This window comes from Macaca mulatta, chromosome 7 (genome assembly GCF_049350105.2).
Source record: "Macaca mulatta isolate MMU2019108-1 chromosome 7, T2T-MMU8v2.0, whole genome shotgun sequence".
NCBI lineage: Eukaryota > Metazoa > Chordata > Mammalia > Primates > Cercopithecidae > Macaca > Macaca mulatta.
The window spans coordinates 147,600,769-147,624,149 of record NC_133412.1 but is presented as its reverse complement, the minus strand read 5'-3'; the positions used below and the strand labels follow the sequence as shown (position 1 = coordinate 147,624,149).

At 50.5% G+C, this 23,381-nt stretch overlaps 1 protein-coding gene across 1 annotated transcript; it reads left to right on the top strand.

Moving 5' to 3' along the window:
- The first annotated feature begins 365 nt into the window (after nucleotides 1-365).
- Nucleotides 366-21,162, top strand: SYNDIG1L (synapse differentiation inducing 1 like). The gene is made up of 4 exons (XM_015144112.3): nucleotides 366-762; nucleotides 16,961-17,435; nucleotides 19,085-19,225; nucleotides 19,382-21,162. Exons 2-4 carry the CDS (start codon nucleotides 17,019-17,021, stop codon nucleotides 19,538-19,540), a joined length of 717 nt encoding a protein of 238 aa, XP_014999598.2. The 5' UTR covers nucleotides 366-762; nucleotides 16,961-17,018; the 3' UTR covers nucleotides 19,541-21,162.
- The last annotated feature ends 2,219 nt before the right edge of the window (nucleotides 21,163-23,381 follow it).

Below are 23,381 nucleotides of genomic sequence, written 5' to 3'. Positions count from 1 at the left end.
GAGTTGTTAAGAAAATTAAACTAGCTTATGTTGATTAAATACATTATCGGGCTTGGTGTCTGGTATATAGTAGGTGCTCAGTAAATGCTTTCTGTTTGTTTTTCTTTTTAGGGCAGATCAATGTTAAAAACTCAGGGCTGGCTTGGGAGCCCAGGAGCTCCAAAATGCTTCAAGAAGCCCAAGGGCCTCCCATCGGTCTGGGGTGCGCGGGAGGAGGGGAGAGAAGGGCTGGGAAAGAGGGCTCGGCTCCAGGAAGCGGGTACGCGGGTTCCAGCTGCGCGCCCCTCGCTTCGCCGCCTCCTTTAGGCTCTCCGACTTCCCGCCCCGCCCCGCCCCGGAGCCGGGTCCGGAGTGCCTGGTGGGCTGATTCCGGAGCGTGGAAGGGAGCACGGAGCACGGAAGCGACAGGGAGGCGGCGGCGGCGGCGGGAGGCGGGGAGGAGGGGGACCCTCCTCGCTGCTCTCCCAAGTCGGCGCGGAGCCGCCTCGGGCCGGGCCGAGGGCTGCGCGGCGGCGGCGGCGGGGCCCGGCCAGGATGCGGGGCTCCCGGGACCGCGCGGGGAGGGGCGGGCGGCGGCGGCGGGCGGCGGGCGGGAGCTGTCCGCGGTGCTGAAGCGGCGGCGGCTCAGGGACGCGGGGCCGGGAGCAGGGGAGCCCTCCTGGGAGTTCCACCGCGACCGCGAGGCGGGGGAGCCGTCGTTCACCGGCCCATGCCGAGCCCCCGAGCCCCGCGGAGGAGGCGGGACCGTCCGCGGCGGGACAGGTAAGGGGCGGTCTGGGGGCGCCGCGGGAGCGCAGAGCTAGGCGCGGAGTCGGGAGTGAGCTTGGGAGGGCACAGGAGCCCTCTCGGGGCTGGGGGCTCTGACTCCCTGCTTGGCCGCACCTTGCGCTCCTCCAAGGCTTGCACTTCGTCCCTCCCTACCCCTCACCCTGCAGGCTGGGGGTGCTGGAGGGGGCTCAGGAACTGGGGTCAAGACACCACAACCTCGCAACACGAGGCCTTGACCCTGACCTCAGGCAGCTCCTAGACATCCTGCCTACTGACGGCAAGAAATACTGGTTAGAGCCTCAGACTCCCTGATACCCCAATCCCTACCAACGTTTTGCGACACTAGCAAAATCTGAGCAGGCTTCACTAAGCTCCCCTCTTCTCGCACCCAAACCTGTTCACAGGGGTGACGGAGGTGGCTGTGGTACTCCCTGCTCTGAGATTTCTCTGCCCTGGAAATGGCTCTTGGGCCAAGGGATGGGCTCTTGGGCCGAGGCCCCTTAGGATGTGCATTAACCCATTTCTTCAGGGAAGGAACGAGGTCCTGGAAGATACCTCTTTTTTTTTTTTTTTTTCCTATGACACTCTTGATGCTCACAGAAGCAGGCAGGATTTGCGTCACATCTCTTGGCGCATGAGGGCAAAGAGTCAGGGAACCTGGGTCCTGTTTTCTCTTATGTGCTGGTGACCCTAGACAGAGCCTCCATTTGGAGTTCTCTCTCTCTCTGGCAAGAGTGCGCTGAATGAGCTCATTCAGGCCTGCAAAGTGCTTCTAGTTCTTCAGAGCAGAGTTCTCTATGACTGGCAGAATGTAGCGATCAAAATAAAACTGCGTGGAGGAAGACTTGGCCTATCCTTGTGGCTGACCGCTTCTTTCTACTGCTTTATCCCCACCCTCCAACCCAACCCAACTTCCCCACTCCCAGAGGTAGAAAGAGCACTAGAGTAGGAGTTCCTGGCTGGGTGCTGGCATTTACTGGCTTTAGCTAGTTCCCTAAGCTCTCTCAACCTCATCCTCCTCACCCCTAGAGTGGGGATAAGGTCAATGCTCTGCTCACCTCAGGGAACTGCCTTGGGATCCAATGAAAAACAATGCACCTGATTGGAGGCTTGCCACCTGTACATCTCCATACCAGTGTGAGCTGCTGTCACTGTTCCTAACCCCTAACCAGGCCTGCTGGCAGTGACCTGATTATTATCACCCCTACTCCCTCTTCTCCCAGCGTGGCCATGTCTCTCCCTTTGTCCTTGGCCACCCTGGGGTCTCAGAATCAGTGAAGCCAAACTTATAAATCTTAAGGAGAAAAAAGTGTGTCCTCTCTTCTTCTCCTCTTCCATCATCACCTATAGGAGATAATATAAGGTGAGAGTCTGACTCATAGGTTTTTATTTTTTCTCCCTAAGAACCACAGATCTAAGGAAACAGCTCCCTGAAGGCAGGAATTGCATTGTTTTCATCTCTTTGCCTCCCTTCATGACCCCCTCCCCAACAGCACCTGGAAGATAGTAAGGACTCGGTAATCGGGTGTAAAATGAGGGAATGAGAAGTTAAAATGTATCAAAATAAAAGCATTTAACTGGGAGTCAGAAGCCCTGTGTTCTGGTCACAGATCTGCCACTGTCTCAGGCAGGTCCATTCCCCTCTGGGGGTTCATTTTTCTCATCTGTAAAAGAAGAGAGTTGGGCTAGATGAGTTAAGATTTCAAGCCCTGATATTCTGTAGGGCTTTCTTGAGGCCCATAAACCCCTCAGTTCTGCTTGAATACAGGATGCCAGCTTTATCAACCTGGTTTGACAACTAAGTTAATGACCTTTTAGTAATGAACTGGATTTTATGAATGGAGTAAAAGAGAGCAATAGGAACCAGAAAAAGCCATTTATATTTCTGATGTTTTAAGAACCCCCTCTCTTTCTTATTTCTCTGGGAAAGCCATGAGTATGACTCAGAGTGACTGAACTGAGAGGGGCTCCTGCCTCCAAGCCCAAAGGCCAGGAAACACCACCCCATCATCCCTGCCACCACCACCACCACCACCATCTCTTGGGAGTAACAAAGGGCCAGGGACCCCACCCTTGGCCATCTCCTACCAGGGACCCTGCCTGGCTGTGATCTCCCTCCTAGGAAGACCAGAGGAGGGGACAGGCAGGAAAGATCCATCCCTACAGAGAATTTATATGTGTGAGAGAGATATATACACACACACACACACACACACACACACACACACACACAAAGTGAGTTTCTCTGATAATAATTTCCCTCAACTGTGGCAGACCCAGCCAATGCTCAGAAAAACCTTAGCTAATTGACATTTTGGTAGAGCTGAGTAAGCCATGCCAGTGACCTCGCCGAATTACACTGTGAGTGCCCAGCCAGGGTGGGGGACCAGTCTCCCCCTCCTCATGTCATTGCTTTCTGGCTCCCAGCTGTTGGTGCAGCACTGGCAAAAATCAGCTCTCTGGAGTTAATGGACAGTCACTAACCCTCATAACAAAGTGGCGGCGGCAGCAGCAGCAACAGCAAGCTAGCGAGGTGCTTTCTTTTCTGCAAGGCTGGTCTGCAGGGGAGCTGGCCTGCTACTGGGGTGAGGACAATACACTAGCCTTCCTTCTGCAGCTGTTTGGGTGGACACCCCACTCCCAGAGCTGTCAGGGTGCAGGGCATCTCTGGTCACCCAGGCAGATGACATCTGGCTCCTCTCCTGACCAGGGAAAACTACCCATTGGCTGCTTCCTGTGTTCCCCTCTTATTCCCTCCTTGCTGAGGCTTTTATTCTGGGCCCTTCTACAAGGCCTCAAAGGGAAGAAAGGAGTCAACCCTGGCACATTGCTCATGATTGGGTGATCTTAGGGGCAGGGATTGGGGGGAGCTGAGAAAGAGGAAGAATAAATGCAACGTGGTCATTAAGAAATTGTGTGGCCAGGAGCAGTGGCTCACGTCTGTAATCCCAGCACTTTAGGAGGCCGAGGCGGGCAGATCACTTGAGGTCAGGAGTTCGAGACCAGCCTGGCCAACATGACAAAACCCCATCTCTACTAAAAATACAAAAAGTAGCCAGGCATGTAATTCCAGCTACTTGGGAGGCTGAGGCACGAATCGCTTCAGCCTGGGAGGTGCAGGCTGCAGTGAGCCGAGATCGTGCCATTGCACTCCAGCCTGGGCGACAGAGGGAGACCCTGTCTTAAAAAAGAAAGAAAGGAAAAAAAAAAAAAAAAGAAATTGTGTGTGTGTGTGTGTGTATGTGTGAAGAGAGAGATTAAAACATTGAAATACACACATGCAGATCCCTTCCCCTGCGTGATGCACACAAAATGGCAGAGGCAGAGAATATCCAGAGATATCTGCACATCATTGGTTACCTTCAAGTCCAAAAGCCAATTCATCTATGAATCCTAGAGGGGCTTCCAGCTCCGAAGTACACCAGGGAGACAGAAGCAGAAGGAACAGCCTTCAGCCTGGGAGAAGGAACATCCCAGTTCTCTAAACCTTCTGTGTTTTCCAGCCCCTTTCCCTTCTCCGGGACTCAGCTAGCATCCTGTATGGGGCAAGGTCCCCTCTGCTGCAAGCCAGGGGACACTAAAGACTGATCTTCACTCCCGCCCTTTATATCAAGCCCTCATTTCTCTTACCTCTCCTCTTATTCTGTCTTCTTCCTCCCTGCAGCTGCTCCCACCCCCATCACCCAGCAAGCAAACCAAGCAGGGAGTGGGGCCGGATGCTGAAACTCTCCATTAGGTGTGTTATCTTCCGCCATTAGATGTGCTGTTTGCTTCTAAGTGGTTGGGAATGAGCTGCTTCAGCAGAGAGACAGGTTGTTTCAGTAAGAAAAAAGATTTGATTTCCACCTGAAAATGGACTAATTTGAGTAGCGGAGCCACCATCCCAATCCTGTCAGCAATTTTCACCCTTGTCAGCCACAGGCCCATCTCCCAGGCAGGTGGATTATGCTTTAAAGGAGAGGCCAGTCTGGCCCATAGGAGCCCAGGGTGGCAGGGGGTGGAAAGGGGGCAATTGATTCTCCCTGGAAGACAGTGACTAAGAAACCTCCCGTGGGAGCCAAGAAGTGTTCCACCTGTATAATCTGTCTTTCCTGAGTTCCCCCATGAGCTTTCTCCTCTCCTTTTCTGTTCTCTCTTCTGCCCTTCTCTTCTCTCTCTCCAAAGGTCCTTCGATGATTCTCAAATCTCTTTCCGGCCCTGAACACTACCTAGGGCTTTGACTCCATACATCCAGCTGCCAGGCAGAGTTTCTACTCTTTAACACACTTTAAAACAAAACTCTTCCACTTCTCCCCATCCTGCTCTTCTGTGTGTGTGTTTGTGTGCCTCATTTTTCCAGCTTGGTACTTAGTGGGCCTTTTAATCTAAATATTCTTTTTTTTTTTTTTTTTTTTTTGAGTTCAGGAAACACTTGATGCTTCTGCTTCTTTAATTATTATTTTTCTCCTCTACTTCTGTTGTGTCTTTCTGAAACTCCTATTAGGTTGATGTTGGACCTCCTGGGGCTCTCCTGCATGTCCCTTACCTTTCTTTTACCTTTTCCATCTTTCTGTCTTTTTGCTCTATGTCTTAGATAATTTTATTAACTTTTTTTTTTTTACATTGAAAGGTCTTCTAACTTTATCTATGCCTATTCTATTATCCAGTCTTTTTATTGAATTTTTGAAAATTTCAGCGATTATTTTTAATTTCCAAAATGCTCATGTTCTTGAATTGCTCCTTTTTCATAGTAACCTGTTATTCTTTCATAGATGCAGTGTTCTCTTACATCTGCCTGAGGATATGAATTCAAAAAAATTTTTTTCGAAGTTTTTTTCTGTAACTTGAATGATTTGGGATCTTATTGGGTCATTTGTTGTATTTGTTTATTTAATCCTTCTCTTTTATTTTCCTGTAGTTGTTTTTTATTATCTTTTGTTGTCCATTTATACTTAGGAATGAAGGACGGCATTGACTAGAACAGGCAGCTAATGTGAATTTCCTCTGAAGTTGGCTAAGTTTGTTTCCACAGCTGGCCTCTCTTCTGAACGGGAGTTGTTCTTACCTCCAGTGTTTGGGCCTACAAGATTCTCTACACTGATTTCCTCACCAAGGAATCTCATCTGCTCTTTATCTCCAGGAATTTCTGGCCCGCTGATATAATTCTTTTTTGTTTTCCACATTTATTATGATTTTATTCTTGTAAAAGATATACATCCTATCATTTTCATAGAAACTTAAGAAGGAAAAGAGGTGGTGGTTTGTGCTCAGGCTACCCTCTTGAACCGGCAGCCTCCCCCTAGGCTTTCTGTCTCAAGTGGTTGCATGGCCTTCTATTTGGTTGACAAAGCCAGAAACCTGGGAGTCACTTTTGTCATCTTCCTCTTCCTCACTTCTAGTGACCCACAGATTCCTGTTCATTTAGGTTTCTGAGTGCTCCTTAGATCTGACTCTTCCTCTTTTTCAATTCTGCCACAGATCAGTTTCAGGTCCTCATCCTCTTTTGCTTGCTTTTTTTTTTTTTTTTTTTTTTTACGGAGTCTCACTCTGTCACACAGGCTGGAGTGCAGTGGCATGATTTTGGCTCACTGCAACCTTCGCCTCCTGGGTTCAAGCGATTCTCCTCCCTCAGCCTCGCGAGTAGCTGGGATTACAGGTGCGCACCACCACACCTGGTTAATTTTGTATTTTTACTAGAGATGGGGTTTCACTATGTTGGCCAGGCTGGTCTCAAACTCCTAATCTCAAGTGATCCACCTGCCTTGACCTCCCAAAGTGCTGGGATTGCAGGCATGAGCCACCGCTCCTGGCCTTCTGCCTGCATTCCTACAGTAGTTTCTTAACAGGACTCCTAGCCTCCATTCTCACCCACCTTAAATCCTTTCTATCCCCTGCTGCCCATCAGAGTGCTCTGTCTAAAACATAGGCATGACTATAGAACTTCCCTGCTACACCCATCACTGGCTCCCCAAGGCTCCTCTGCATGGCATGGGAGGCCTTCCCACCTCTCCTGCCTCATTCCATCACTACCAAACACCCTGACTTCCCCTCCATACCACTACCCAATGCCTTTGTGCTATAACTTCTGCTGGAAATGCCCTTCTCTCATTTGCTCACCTAGATGATTCCTATTACTTTTTCCTTCAAGACTGAGTTCAGAAGTCACCAGCTCTGAGAAGCCTCTTCCTAGCTCTCACCATCACCTTTGCTGCCATCTCACGATAGGGGTCCCTTATCAATGCACCCATAGCATTCTGTGTGCTGCTAACACAACTTACTCCATCTGTTGAAACTTTGTATTTGCTAGTCTGTGTTTCCTACCCTTCCTCACAGCAGGTGCCACTTCTGGTTTATTTTTGCAACCCAATAACTGGCCTGAAGTAATTGTTCAAGAAATGTTTATTGTGCAGAACCAAATGTGCCTCAGCCAGATGTGTTCCATCCACCCCAAATCCTGGAAAGTGCTTTCTTCCCAGAGAATCTCAGTATACCTAGCTCACCCATTCACTAATTAACTCATCCATTCATGAGATGCACTGTCTATTGAGTGCCTAGTATACGCCACCCAAGGGGATGCAGGGAGGAGCAAGACAGACCGTTACCACCCGCTGGAGCTCACAGTCTGGTGAAGGAGAAAGACACTAATGAATGAATCACACATATATAAATAGAGACTGTGATAAGCACTTTGAGGCAAGGAGCATGGAGCCGCGAAGAGCAGATAACCAGGGAGGCGAAATCTAGACTGAGGAATTAGGGATGGCCTCTCTAAGGAAGTGACCTTTGAGCTGAGAGCTAGAGCATCCCAATGTGAGTGGAACTTCTGACAAACAAGGATGGGAAGTGAAGAGAGGGGGACAGGAGCTGAAAGGGGGAATGGCACTGGGGAATTATGTGCCAGTAATCTGTTGCTGCCTAACTACCCCAAAACCTAGTGGCTTAAAACAACAGACATTTTATTACATTTCACGACTTCGGAGGGTCAGAAATGCTGGCAGGGTTTAGCTATGTGATCATTCCACTCTGTATGGCATTAACAGAGGTCACTTGGTGACAGATAGACTGGTTGGAAGAACCCAAAATGGCTTCACTCACAATGTCTGGCATCTTGGGGATGATGAGGAGGCTGGGCTCAGCAGTTTCCATCGATGGGAGCATCTATACACACATGTCCAGCATGGTGGCCTCAGAATCATCCAACTACTTACAGAATGGCTCAAGATTCCAAGAGCGAGTGTTCCAATGAGCAAGGTGAAAGATGGCTTTTTATGGCTTGGCCTCAGAAGTCACATAGCATCACTTTTGCTGTGCTCTGTGGTTGAAGCAGTTGTAAGCCCACTCAGATTAGGGAGGAAGGGCATAGATTCCCTAAATCTTCCTAGAAAGAGTGTCAAATTATTTGCAGCCAGATTTTACAATCATCACAATGATTTTATTTTTTAAGTGAGGGAGACTACAATATGTTTAAGTGCCATTAGGAAGGATCAGGAATTAGGAACAGTTGGAGACAGACGGAGAGAAAGGATAATCAATTGTGTTAGGCTTGCTGAGAAGGCAAACTGAAACAAAGAAAGCTGTTCCCCATTTTCTTTGACTCTGCCAACCTCACCCCCCTTGCCACCCCTGGCTCTTTCTCCCTTTATTCTCAAATGCAGCAAGCTGCAGCTAATGACTCCAAGCTGGCTTGGTGGCTCTCTCGCTTATCACCAGCCAGAAATCTTCAAACCCAGCGCCAAGCCATCAACAAACAGCCACTAGAGTCACAACACTTCACAGTTTACAGAACAGTTTATACATGATCTGATTAGAGGATGGTCTAGCGCCTGTTCTTAAAGATTTCACCTTTTCCCTGGATTTTAATCATTTACATTTAATCTTCTGCCCGATTAGGAAGTTCTGGTTTTTATCTCTCAGTTTAAAAGCAATCTCTCTTGTTGCACTGAGAGATAGTGGTCAGTATCTCAACTTCTTCACAAAGCCTCGGTATTTATTTGAATCCAGACCTTGGGGTTATCTATGCAGCCACCCCTGGGTTGCTAAATCACCCTAAATCTCTTAATCTTTTTTTAACGCTCCCATTTCTCATTCCTGTCACTGAGGACTCTGGTTTTAACCCATTCAAAACCAACTCCTCACCATTCTCACCCCTACCACTTATCACAATCCTCCACATACAAGTATGCCCTGCTAAATCACCCTAAATCTCTTAATCTTCTTTTAACACTCCAATTTCTCATTCCTGGCACTTAGGACTCTAGTTTTAACTCATTGAAGATCAACTCCTCACCACTCTCACCCCTACCACATATCACAACCCTCCATATCCACTTATCGCATAGCTCCATACAGTTATGCCCTGAAAGGAGTGGGAAGTCAGAGCCCAGGCTTTGGACTAAATCAAACCTGGGTCAAATCCAGTCTCTGTCACTATTTAATCTTGGGCAAGTTCAGAGCCTCGGTTTCCTCATCTAAACAATGGGGAATAATAATAACCGGCTTCATTTGTTGTTGTAAAGTTTTGAGATAAAGCACATGGAACACTTCATGGGAGGATGCAATAAATAGCAGCCGTTACCATTTTACAGGGTTCTGATAAAGGCTGACCCCATCCCAGGGTGTGAGCCAACTCCTGGTCACACACATCACACTGTCCTTTTGGCCTCTCTTTAACAGTGTTCACGATGCCTCCTCCCATTCAGGTCAGAGCCCACCAGGCAGTGCACACAGCAACCCTCCTCAAGGCGTCAGCCCTACAGCAAATCCTGGAGAACATGGTCCTGTTCAGGCCAGCCCTTTTATCTCATTTGCCAGGACCTCTGTTCTCCCATCCCTCCATCTGTTTAGTGGCTAAAAGCATGCACTCTGGTCAGACAGACTTGGGTCAAATAGAGCTCTGCCACTCTCTAGCTGTGTGATCTCAGAAAATCAATTTAATTTCTCTAAGCCCCAGTTTCCCCACACATTAAAGAGGATGGATTAAATGAGATAACCCATTTGAAGCACTTGGCATGGCATTCAGAACAAAACAAGCACCCAATAATGGTAGCTGATACATAGTGGCATTTGGGTACCATGACTCTGACGTCAGACTTCCAAGGTTCATGTACAGCTCCCCACTCACCAGCTGTGTGCTGTGGGCACCTACAATTTCCTTATGCCTCAGTGTCTTTTGCTGTAAAATGGAGATGATGATGACATGGACTTGACAGGGCTAGTGTAAGGATTAAATGAGATGATATATAGCATTTAGAACAGTGTTTGGAACACAGTAAGAACTTAGTAAGCACGGGGTGTCATTATTATTCCATCCTTTTACTCTTAACCTTTTTGGAGTTTCACATTTAAGTTTCATTGCTTAGTTGCAGCATATTTTTTTAAGTTCAATCTATCTTTTTTGTTTGTTTGTTTGTTTGGTTGGTTGGTTTCGTTTTTGAGACAAAGTCTTGCTCTGTTGCCCAGGCTGGAGTGCAGTGATGCAATCATGGCTCACTGCAGCCTTGACCTCCTGGCCTCAAGCAATCCTCCCACCTCAGCCTCCCAAGTAGCTGAGACTACAGGTGTGCACCACCACACCTGACTGATTTTTTTATTTTTTGTAGAGATGGGGTTTCATTATATTGTCAAGGCTTATCTTGAACTCCTAGGCTCAAGTGATCCACCCACCTCAGCCTCCCAAAATGCTAGGATTACAGATGTGAGCTACCATGCCTAGCCTCTTTGTCCTTTTTAAGTCATCTTTGAAGTATAATACACATGACAAAATTCATTAATTTTAAGTGTACGATTCAATTTGTTTTGTGAAATATATGCAGTCCTATAATCACGACCACGACCAAGAGATGGAATATTAGAACATGTGGAAAAAGGAAATATAAAGGAAACAATAAATTTAAAATTATAAAACAAAACAAAAAGAAACATTTTAAAAAGAGAGAGAGAATAGTTCTGACATTCCTTAAAGTCCTCAGGCCCCTTTCCAATCAATTCCCTCTTCTCCCCCCAGCCCTGAGCAACTACCCATCTGCTTTCTGTCACTGTGGTTTTGCCTCTCCTAGACTTTCATATAAGTGGAATAAAACACTATATGACTATCTTTGTCTTTTTATGGGCAATTTTATTCCATTTACATTCATTGTCATTACTGATATAGTTGGTTATAGGCCTAACATCTTAACTATTTACTTTCTATTTGTCTCACCTATTCTATATTCCTTTTAATATTTTTTCTTGCCTCCTTTTGGATAGTACTTTGGGAGGCCAAGGTGGGAGGGTCACTTGAGCCCAGGAGTTTGAGAACAGCCTGGGAAACATGGCAAAACCCTGTCTCTACAAAAAATACAAAAAATTAGCTGGGCATGGTGGTACATGCCTATAGTCCCAGCTACCTGGTAAGTTGAGATAGGAGAATCACTTGAGCCCAGGCAGTCGAGGCTGCAGTGAGCAGGAATCAGGCCACTGCACTCCAGTCTGGGACACAGAGCAAGACCCTGTATCAAAAAAAAAAAAAAAAAAAAAGTATTTTTATTAGTTCATATTCCCCATAGCGGTTATACATTTTTTTACTCTTTTTACAGTGACTATCAGAGCAGTGGTTCTTAAAGTGTGGTCCCTCGACCAGCAGCATCAACACTACCTGGGAACTTGTTAGAAATGCAAATTCCCAAGCTCCACCCCAGAATCGTAAACCGTAAAGGTAAAATCCGGCAATCCAGGTTTAACAGATCCTCCCTGTGATGTTGATGCATGCTGAAGTTTGAGAACCCCTGCCCTGAGACAACTTTCGCTTCTGGCAGGCAGCTGGGCTGTGTGCATATCGCCTTCATCCTACAAGGGGTGGAGCTGATTCAAAGCCTGGTTTCAGTGCTGTGAGGGCTGGTTTGTTTCTGGGTTGCTCCTACTTCCAGCATGTAGCCCTAAAGTGGTCCCAATTGAAAACCAGGGTGTTTACTGAGGGTCCTCCTCCTTAACAGGCCCTGACCTCCAATTTTTCACCCCCAGCCCTGAGGCTTCTGGAAAAGCAGCCTCTAAGCTGCCCCTTAGGAATCAGGAAAGACCTCAAAGGAAAATGCAGTGCCAAGTGTCAGGCTCGCCTCTGTGTTTCTCTTTCCTCTGGGATCTTGGCATTCTGACCCTCCAGTTCTTGATCCCTTGAAGCCTTCATATTTCCCACCCACCACACACCACTTTTCTAGCTGTTATCGGCGGTTTGGCGTGACATGACTTAGTCTGACCCGGCTGAAAAAGGAAGCCCTCTATCCTGTTGTTATTCTCCCACTGGGAATCTAGAGTCAAAGTGAGCGTTTAGAACAGTTCCCGGCACATGGTCAAAAACTCAGTAAGTGTAAGTTATTCTTCTTCTCCCAATAAAATCCTAGAGTCCTATTGAGCTGCAGTGTTAAAAATCAACTCCTCCTAAATCTCTCATACTTTTGACAGATAAGCAAACCAATGTCACACTGTATGATTGAACTCCAGTGCAATTGGACTCAGCAGGAGGCTGTAATTGGACTCCAGCGGATTCCTGAATGGTTTCCTGCCCCTGGTCTAGAAGGTGGCAGTGTGCTCTCCATCCCTAAATCAGGGAGTGGGAAACCTCGGGCCCAGCTAAGTTCTCAGCTCAGAAAAAGACAACCTGGGTGCTGTGGCCTCAGAACCACCTTCTCTCCCTCTCCCATTGTGGGACGCAGACCCACAGCCCTAGCTGCACGATTTGGAGTAATATTAGCTTCAGAATTCCAGATCCTCTCATATCTTTCCTCTGAAGCAGAGTACACACACGCATGTGTACACACACACACGCACTCATGCATAAACACGCGCGCGCGTGGGCACACTCACCCACAGGTCCTCAGGTCACCACACAGGATCTGGAAGGCACACACTGTCCAGGGAAGACAAAGCCACAATGGTGGTGATGATAATTGTTCTGCTCTGAATGCTGGTCCCTTACTCCAGTGAACAGGGACAGGCAGACCCAAGGAGCTGAAATGCCAGGCCAAGCCTAGAGCAGGAAGACTGTGTCTGGGGACCTGCCACCCTCTCCTTCTGGTCAGGACTCTGTGCTGGGTCTCCAGGATCAGGTCCGCGAACTCCCCATGTGGCCCTAGTAAGATATGGGGTGAGTATGAGCTGTATAGAGAACCATGACCCTTGGCTGGACTGTGAGCAGATGCAGCTGCTGCTAACTCGGATTGCTTCATGGAAGCAGAGGTGTGTGTGGGTGTGAGTGTGTGTGTCTGTGTGTGTGCGTGTGTGTATGTAGGGGCAGGCTTTAATGCTGTGCTCAGCTGCCAAACCTAGAAAGAACCCCTCAGCCTAAGGAGGTTTTAAACTGATTTTAGATAATTTGGCTCAGAAGAAATCTATGCACTTAATTTTTTTCTGGTTTAAAAGTAGTGCATGTTCATTGTAAAAAATAATAATAATAATAATAAATATGGAAAACGGAAAAACCAGAGTGTGAAAAAGAAAATGAAAAGCACCTGTGCTCCCACCTCTGGAGATAATCACTCTTGACATTTTGGTGGAGTTGAGATTACATGCACTTACCATTTTCTTTTCTTCTTTCTCACTGAATCTGCAATGAGTATTTTCTCATGTCATTACTCCCTGTAAACCTGTTTGAAGGCCTCGTACCACCGTATTGTGCACAGTAATTTATTTAACTTGTTCCCAATTGCTGGACATTTAGGTGGCTTCCAGTTTTTCATATTGTGTAAAGCCAGGACCATATGTCTTTGTGCTGAGCCCTGCTTAAAGGCACCATCAGAGTGCAAGGGAGAAGGAAAGCCGGGAAAGGCTAAGTGTGGCTGGGATTGCAGAGGCTCAGCTGGGTGTACTTTGACCAAGAAAGTCTGACAGGAGCAGTGATGGGGGAATAAGGGGATGAACTGGGATTCAGCTGCCCCTGCCTGCTTTGAACAAGCAATCTTCAAATTCCCCTATGGTCTTCAGGAATCTTTCCGTCCCTCCTGGAGAGATCAGACAGGAGGGCAGTCCTCCTGGTGCGGCAGAGTGTAGGACAGGGTGAGTCAAATGCAATAATCTGCTCTGTGGGCCCTGGGGCTGCCCACTCCCACCCCAAGGCCCCTGCATACCTCAGCCCCCATGGATGGTGACAGCACAGTGTACCTGACTCGAGGCTGCAGGTTGAAGGGACATACATTATGGCCAGCTGGGGGAGAGGCTGAGGACCTTTGGGGGCCATGTCTTCCATTCCCAGAGGGTGGGCAAGATGGGCAGGAGTGGAGGGGCAGGGCTGTGACTGGGGCAGTACAGGGGCAGTCAGGAAGCTGGAGATGAATCCATGGCTCTGTTGCCATTCTGGAAAACTGATGCCTTGCTTTCCTTTGCCTTCCTCAACCTGATCAAGGGGCTCTGGTAGGGAAGGGGATGACTGTGCCCCTCACTAGGCTCTGCATGTGTTCGCCTACCACCGACCCTCAAAAGGGGGCAGAGGACAAGAAGACTTAACTTCTGTGGGGCTCCTTAGGGGCACAGGATCATGGAATGTTAGTGCTACAGTTGATTGATATCAGTGGCCATTTCATGCAATCACTCATTGGGGAAACTGAGGGGCCACATCAAAAAACTAATAAGGGGTGAACCAGGCATGGAATCCCAGTGTACCTGACTCCCAACTCCATACGGCTTACAGTGCTCACATGCCCTCAACCCCACACCTGTGGTCACAACTGCTGGGAGAAGGGAGACCATGGCAGGGGCTCCAAAGCTGCCCTTGGAGGGCAGAAGAGACCAGTCCTCCTGGAAATCTGCCCAGAGGAGCCCAGCCCAGCAAGGCCTCTGCTTTGGGCACTCCGTGCTCCCCACCTGCTGGAACATGCCCTCCACATCACTATAATCCAAGGGGTTCCCTGTATTTTTGACCCCCAGAGAGGAAGGAGGAGGCCCTGCGTTTGTGAGCACTGAAGAGCTATGATGCAGGCCTGCATGACCTGCCCAAGCCTGTGTGCCCCATCTCTGCCTGTGGAGAGGCATCTGGCACAGCTGCGTGACACCCTATATGGAACTCACCTCTTGTTAATGTACCAGCAGGGCCCTGAGGCCCATGGCAGCCCAGCGTCTCCAGACCATCTATGCCCTCCCTGGTGGAGGAGCTGGTGCTTGGGCCACATCCCCTTCTCTGAGTCCCCCCGTGATTGTTTGGTAGATGTTCTTGGAGCCCAGCTTAGAGGCAGCCGCCCTTGGGTTCACAGCTGAGAGCCATGGGCAGTGTCTTCTTGCCCCTTTGCCCTCATACGGCCAACAACCCCCACCCCACTTCCTAGGAAGTCAGCCAGAGGATCCTGACCCCTCATGGACACACCCTCAGTGTCTTCGTCCAGGCCTGCCTGGCCCCACTCCTCCCTTGCTCTGTCCCAATACCTGGGCATTGTTCCTGGAGCCACGCTCTGTCTTCGGGTTTCTCAGGAGCCAGCTTCCTAGCATCCAGGCATTTCTCTTGGGGCAGAAGCAGAAACTGCTCTTTTCCAGGATTTGGCTGTGGATTCTCATGGGGGCTGGGACTGGAAAGGAGACTAGATAATCGCAGCCCTGGGAGCAGCAGGGTCTCCCTGCACTTTGCCCTTCACCCTTAGCAGAGACCTGCTAGAAGGCCAGACATGGCCCCAGGTGGGTGACGCCAAGGTCTGAAGCCCAGAAGTCAGGGCGGCAGCAATCCCCTCTCTCAAAATCTACCACATATTCTCATCCCAGCCATCTCTTTGGCTCCACAAAACAACTTTGTGGGGATGTATGGATGGTAATCCCTATTACCTTCCACACCTTACAGATAAGAAAACAGAGGGCACAAAGATCTGCCCAAGGCCTCAAGGCCAGGACTGAATCCCCGATCTTCAGATTAGAAATCCAGGGCAGGACACAGCCCCATCACCCTCCAGCTTTGCGATGGGCCAAGGAGGGGGACAGCAGGAGGTCCCCGGAGCCCCTAGACTGCCCCTCCCCTCTCTGCATACCCCACTTGCACCTGCCACAGCCCAATGTGTGTGGGGGGATTGTGGCTTCCCAGGTGCTCAGTAGGTACTCAGAGCAGCTGAAGGAGGAAGGGAAGCCCTGGGTGTCTCCATACTTCCAGCTGGGATATGCAGGTCCAGACCTCGGCACCCAGGATGCCCCACCTTAGATCCTGCAGGAACCTCTGAAAGTCTCAATTTGCCTTAGGGAGGAAGTTACTAAGGTGTATCCCTCTAAGACCATTGCTAGGGGCAAGCATCCTCACTCAGTAAGAGCTGACAGCTGTGAGCACACACCATGTGCCAAGCTCTGGGCTCAGCGCACTCCCATTCGACCCTAGAATGAATTCTCTCTCAACCCCAAATCCCACCTGCCACTGAGTCCTGTCAGTATCTCCCAGGATCAGTTCCCTTTCCTCCATCTGTACCACCACTGAACCCTAGTTATCTTCACTTGCCTGCAGCCATAGCAAAGGCCCCTTAATGGGGTCAGTCAGTCCAGCCCTCTCCAGTCCACTCCCTACACACAGCCATGGGGAAGGCTTCAGGACCCAGATCCCACCCTAGCACCTACTCTTAGACGCCAGCAGGGCTGCACAGTCTGGCTCCCACACCCCATCTCACACCTCCATCTGTGCCCTGCACACCTGCCTTCTCCTGTATCCAGCCATGGGGACTTTCCACACATTCTTCCTTCTGCATGAAACGTGTTCCCCATCCTCTTCACCTCGTTGACCCGCACACACTCTTCCTTCAGATCTCAGCTTTACGGCCTTCCCTGGGTCTCTGTGTCAGCTCCGTCCATTGTGTGTGCTTACATGCACCTGCTGTACTTCTTCGGGGCAGAGATATGATTTTACACTTGTCTTCTCCATCAGACTGGAAGTTTTGTGAAGACAAAGCATGCATCTGCTCCCTCTCCCTACTTCTCATCTTTCTCACCGTGGTACCCCAAGCATCCGGTACAGTGCCTGGCATATAGCTGATGCTCAATAAATATGTGTTGAATGGACAAATGACTAAGCCAACTCTGTGGGGTAAGCACTACTGCCAGCCCCAATCCACAGACAAAGAAACGGAGGCCCTGAGAAGTGAAGTAGCCAGTTCCAGGTCCCGCATCTTGCAAAGGACAAAGGCAGGGTTTGAGCTGAGTCAGACTGCAGAACCCATGCTCTTCACCACTTTGGGTCCTGCCTCCAGTACCCTGGCCTCAGTGCTTGTCTGTCTTGCTCTTCTGACAGGCTCTGAGGACTGCTCGGCTGGCCCAGGCTCCCCTCCCCAGCAGCTGCCCCCAGAACCATGGAAAGTCTGAGTGAACTACAGAACCCGCTGCTGCCCAGGAGCCCCTCCCACCTCCACGGCCCCTATCCCTACCCTGAGGCCCCACCCAGCTGGTCCTACCAGGAAAAGCTCTACTCCTACCTCCTAGGCGGCGCTGGGCCTGCTGGAGCTCACCAGCTCCTGGACCCAGGGTCCCTGCAGCTGGCCGTAGAGGCCTGGTACCGGCCCAGCTGCCTCCTGGGGAGAGACAAGGTCAAGGAGCCCAGGGCAGGCAGCTGTGAGACCAGCTTCACAGAGGACAGGGAGCCCCAGGAGGGGCCCCCAGAGCAGCCCACAGGACCTGGTCAAGCTGCAGAGAATGTCACCATCCAGACTGTGTCCTACGGGGTACAAGAGGAGCTTCGGGACCAGGAGGACGACCAGGAGGAAGAGGAGGTGAGTGAATGAGGTTTAAATGCAGATTCCAACCTGAGCAACACAAGGAGACCCTGACTCTACAAAAAAGTTAAAAATTAGCCTGGCATGGTGGCGTATGCCTGTGGTCCCAGTTACTCAGGAGGCTGAAGAGGGAGGATTGCTTGAGCCCAAGAGGTTGAGGCTGCAGTGAGCTGTGATTGCGCCACTGCACTCCAGCTTGGGTGATAGAGCAAGACCCTGACTCAAAAAAATGTAAATAAATAAATAAGTAAATAAATAAAATGCAAGTTCTCAGAGCCTCATCACCAGATATTGAGATCTAATAGGCCTAGACTTGGGCCCAGGAATCTGTATACTACCAAAGAAAAGGACTTGGGACACAGGTACAGCCCATGCTTTGAGAAACACGAGTTTGGAGTGCCTATTTCATTGTTCAGTAGCACTTGTTCTTGTTTTCTTAATTATATAAATAATTTAAACTCAGCGCACTCAAAGATAACATTTTGGTGAATGATTGTGTAAGTCTCTTATTCACATTTTACCCCAGCCCACTCCCCAGAAGAGATCTTGCTGTACATAGTTTTATAATCTGATTGTATTTCTCTTTTTTTTTTTTTTTTTTTTTTTTTTTTTTTGAGACGGAGTCTCGCTCTGTCGCCCAGGCTGGAGTACAGTGGCCGGATCTCAGCTCACTGCAAGCTCCGCCTCCCGGGTTTAGCCATTCTCCTGCCTCAGCCTCCTGAGTAGCTGGGACTACAGGCGCCTGCCACTTCGCCCGGCTAGTTTTTTGTATTTTTTAGTAGAGACGGGGTTTCACCGTGTTAGCCAGGATGGTCTCGATCTCCTGACCTCGTGATTCGCCCGTCTCGGCCTCCCAAAGTGCTGGGATTACAGGCTTGAGCCACCGCGCCCAGCCTGATTGTATTTCTCTAAGCAACATATTTGAGTATTGCTCCAAGTAATTTAATGTATTCCTGAGAGGTGATTGTTAATGGTTACATGGTCTTCCATTGCAAGTTCTTCCATCATTTATTAACACAGTCTCCTGGTCACTGGTCATTGAGATTGTTTCTTTTTTTTTTTTTTTTTTTTTTTTTGAGACAGAGTCTCACTCTGTTACACAGGCTGGAGTGCAATGGCACGATCTCAGCTCACTGCAACCTCTGCCTCCCAGGTTCAGGCGATTCTCCTGCCTCAGCCTCCCAAGTAGCTGGGATTATAGGCACCTGCCACCACACCCAGCTATTTTTGTATTTTTAGTAGAGAGGGAGTTTCATCATGTTGGCCAGGCTGGCCTCAAACTCCTGACCTCAGGTGATCCACCCACCTCAGCCTCCCAAAGTGCTATGATTACAGGTGTGAGCCGCTGTGACCAGCCCATTGAGAGTGTTTCTCTTCTTTCACAATTGCTATCCTATGATGAACAACCCTCATGTAGGTATTTGCCTTCTTTCCTCGTGATAAATTCCTAAAAGTGGAATCATTGTGCCATTGTTAAGGCTTTGGTAGAAAGTGCCAAGGCCAGCCTACACCCCCACCTGCGGCAGAAGAGACTGCCTGTTGCTCCATGTCACTGGCCACTGGGCATTGCCTTTTTAAAAACCTCTTCCAGCCTGCTGGGGCGGGGCTGATCCTGGGCCTGGTCACTAAACCCCACTGTTTTGCAGAGCGATGCCACTTCAACGGAGAGCGAAAGTGAAGACAACTTCCTCACGCTGCCTCCCAGGGACCACCTGGGCCTTACTCTCTTCTCCATGCTCTGCTGCTTCTGGCCACTGGGCATTGCTGCCTTCTACTTCTCCCAGGGGGTGAGAGCACCTGGGGCCCAGGGGCTCTTCCCTGGCCCATCCCTCTACTTGAGGGCTTGGCATCGCGTCTACAGGATGGGGTCAGGGGCCTGGCAGGCTGGGCTGTTTTGCTGGGTGTGGGGACACTCCTGTTCATCAGCATGTCTCTCTCCCTAGACCAGCAAGGCCATCTCCAAAGGGGACTTCCGCCTGGCCAGCACCACCTCCCGCCGGGCCCTCTTCCTAGCCACACTCGCCATCGCCGTGGGGGCCGGTCTCTACGTGGCCGTGGTGGTGGCTCTGGCAGCTTACATGTCCCAGAACGGCCATGGCTAGTAGCCAGTAGGGCCTGCATCCTGACTCCCCTGCCCACCTGAGGAAGCAGTGGGGTTTGGGGTTGCAGACGCTATGGAAAGGCCCAGCCCCTGAAGATGATCCCGGGAGAGTGGCTTGCTGAGGGGGAGACCCCCATTCCGCAGCCTGCAGAGCTCAGCCTTCACTTCTGCTTGCCCGCTGCTCCCAGCCCCAGAGCAGGGCCCGGGGCCCCACTCTCTAACCCAGGCTACAGACGGGAAGCAGAAGGCAGGGCTGCCCACCAGGCCATCCCAGCGGGGCCTAGCTCAGTCCATTCTGCCCATTCCCTAGAAGATCTCCTGCCCTACAGCCAGCCCACCACCTACCCTGCCAACCTCCCCACAGAGAAAGAGCAGGAGGTTACAGGGAGGAAAGGGGGTGCCCAGGGCACAAGGGGACCTGTCCCAATCCTTTCAGCCCACAGGGATCTTCACCTGGGGACAGCCTGAGCTTCCCCCAACTCCACTCTGGCCCCATCATGCCCAGACCTCAGCAGGCCAAGAAGGAAATATGTGGAGACAAGGCGGCCTCTTGCTGTCTCTGATTCTACGGGGTGCTTATCTCCCCACGGGCTTGTGAGGCACTGTAGATTCTAGATAGGGAAGAGGAACCTCGGTATGTAAACTCTGAACCAAGGGCAGGTTCTTGGAGCTTCTTTATGTGGGTGCAAAAGGCAGTTGCAATGACAGAGAGTCCTGAAATATTGCTGGACTACATGAGTCTTCCTACTCTCCCCCCACTCCCTGCCCCCATCATCCTTTTCTGGGCTTTGCCTGGGAGTCCATGAGCTGGTGCCATCACAAATAGACTAGACCCAGAGAGTGCCCTCAGCTCACCAGCCACTGAGTGCAGGGCCCTAGGTCCAGCCCTGCAGAAAATGCAACAAGGAGAGACCCTAGGGAGTAGTATAGATGAGGGAAGGGACTCATGGAAGGAATGGCCTGCTGAGTAGTCAGCAGTGCTTAGGAAGGCTTCCTGGAGGAGGTGTCCCTTGAGCAAGGCCTAGGATGAATAGAATTCATCTAAGGGATTTGGTCACATAATTCTTTGTATTTGTAGGCTGGGGTGTAGCAGGAGCCTTCCATGGGAAGCTTCCAGGCTGTTTGGATTCTGCCTGGAACATCCGGGCTGGAGTCAAACTACAGCCATTCCTAAGGGTTCCACCAACTCAAGGAGGAACATCAGGCCTGTCTCTCAAAGACCAATGATGTTTTCCCATCTCTGAATGCTAGGGGGTCAGTGGTGGGTACCTGGTTACCCCTGGGGCATCTTCACTGATACCTCTGCTCAGGGCCGCTCTCAACACCCTCAGCCACTAGGGCACATCCAGAATTTTAGAGACATCCAGGTAGGCAAGGGGGGAGCACTAATGTGAGCAGGCCTGTCTGGACTCAAGCTACAGGCCCCTGCTGTGCATGATGTGGGAACCTGGTCATTCCCATGCCCCATATAGAACCCAGGGCTGTGGCTCCCCCACTGAGCATCCCTTGTCCCACTGTCCTCCCCTGCCTTGGGCACTGCCCAGCCCTCCACTCCTGCATCACAGCAGTTTTAAGATCCCATTATTGTACTGATTTATCCTTGTAATAAACGTTTCTGTAACACCTGGTGCCCTCTAGGTCTCTTGCTGTGCCACCTACCCCGCCTTTGCCTGAATCCCATTCTATTGCTATGTCTGCTGCTCTGACCCCTGGCAGCCTCCGGAGAGGACAAGCCCATGATGTATGGGCCTTAGGAGGAGCTGTGGCCAGAATGTCTGCACCATCTCAGGACTTATCTGCTTGGAGTAGTCTGGCTGTAGGGTGATGGCCTGCATTTAGCTTGCTCTAGGCAAGCCAAAGCAAGATCCATGCCTGAAATAAAAGCCCTTCTAGGCTCAAGAGCCTTGGAGGACAGGAAGGAAGGGATGTGAGCCAGGGTGACCGAGGCTCCACGGAGCTGCCTAGGGCTACCAAGGTTGGATACAGGGTGTGAGGGGGCCAAGGAGTCCATGCCCCTGCCTCCTGCTCTCGGGTTCACCATCTCTTCTATCCCAGGAGCTGCTCCTGGGCAATGTGGAGGGGAAGGCATCTCTGCCTGCCTCAGGCCCCAGCTCAGCACCAAATCTCCAATATCCTCTCAGACCTGAGCCCTCAGGAGCCTGCCTGGGCCAGCACAGGGACTGGCCTGGCCTCTAGGTCACTTGGATGGAGGGCCCTGGGGTGGCAGGTTATGCACATCCCATATCCGTGTGTGCACCTACTTGTAAGACACAGCTATGCATGTATGCACACACACATGCTGCATGGATTGCAAACCCCAGAAACAGAGATTAGCCTGTGGGGTGGATATGAGGGGCTGTTGTTGGGATAACATTTGTAGAAGCGTGGAGAAGGAGGCAGATCTGGGCAGACGGAGAGGTCAGGCTGCAATGCAGTCCTGAATGACAGGCTGGGCCAACCCACAGAGGAGCCAGAGTTGACCCAAATTGGGGTGAAGAGCCAGGTCTTTCTACTCCCTCTTGACCAGTCATTAGATGTGGGCCACCCAGAAAGAGGGTGTGACCTCAGGCAAGGCAATGGTCTTCAGCTGTGACAACCCGAAAAGATTTGCCCTGAAGACTGTTTGCTGCCAGGACCTGCAACAGCTGGAAAGCTGTCAATCCTTCCTGAAGGGGCCCTAAGTGGCATATCACCACGTTCACCACACCCACCCACCCAGCAGCAGACGCGCTGGTGCCCACCTAGATCCCCTCTGCATTCACCTCTTCACTCCGAAGGCTGCTTCGGTCGTGTTCTACACAGGTTCCCTGGGCTCCCCGGTGGGACTGAGCTCAGTCGCCTGCAGCAGCATTCTGCTTGACACATGCCCTTCACTGGCTGACTGCCTCTCCCTGCCTCCTTCCCTACTCCCCAGCTGTGCTTCCTGGGATCATCTCCCAATAAACCGCCTACAGTTGAACCCTTGTCTCAGGATTGGCTTCTGGGAGAAGCCAAACCCTGGCACAGAGCATGCACGTTCACACGCACATGCACATGTTCCACATATATGCACACACTTGCATATACATGTACCCACACACATGCATACACATACACATAGGCACAGCCACGCACCACGCAAACCTTTGTGCACACACATGCACATGTACACAGGCACAGCCCACACATGCACAAAAGCTGTATGCACACACATGCACCCATACATGCACCACGTGCACATATAAGAGGTGAAGAAGGAGGCTCACACCTGTAATCCCAGCACTTTGGGAGGCTGAGACAGGAGGATTGCTTGAGCCCAGGAGTTCAAGACCTGCCTGGGCAACATAGTGAGACCCCATCTCCACAAAAAAATTTGAAAACTAGCTGGTCGTGATGGATGATGGTGCATGCCTGTGGTCCCACTACTATATGGGAGGCTGAGGCAGGAGGATCGTTTGAACCTGGGAGGTTGAGGCTGCAGTGAGCCATGACCACACTACTGCACTCCTGCCTAGGTGACAGAGTGAGACCCTGTCAAAAAAAAAAAAAAAGAGAGAGAGAGAGATTACTTTTTAAAAAGGAAGAAGAGAAGGGGGTATGGTGGCTGAGGAGTCTCACCTGGCCCTGCCTGCGCTGTGGTCCCACCCATCACCAGCCTGGCTGAGGCCCTGGAAAGGGCACACGGCAGCATGTACCCTGGTCCAGGCCTTGCTTGGACTGGGCAGGCAGTCTCACAGTCCACAATTCCCACCTCCTTCCCAGCCCTCTGAAATGCTATTCCAGGCTTTGAGAGGCGGAAAGAGAAGCCAAACAATTATCTACCTTCTTTTTTTTTTTTTAGATGGAGTTTCACTCTTGTCGCC

What these genes read in the sequence shown, in the direction of transcription:
- SYNDIG1L (XM_015144112.3), top strand. Translation starts at nt 17,019, where the DNA reads ATGGAAAGTCTGAGTGAACTACAGAACCCGCTGCTGCCCAGGAGCCCC. An exon ending in ACGACCAGGAGGAAGAGGAG is followed by an intron (nt 17,436 to 19,084) that starts GTGAGTGAATGA and finishes ACTGTTTTGCAG; the next exon opens with AGCGATGCCACTTCAACGGA. An exon ending in CCTTCTACTTCTCCCAGGGG is followed by an intron (nt 19,226 to 19,381) that starts GTGAGAGCACCT and finishes CTCTCTCCCTAG; the next exon opens with ACCAGCAAGGCCATCTCCAA.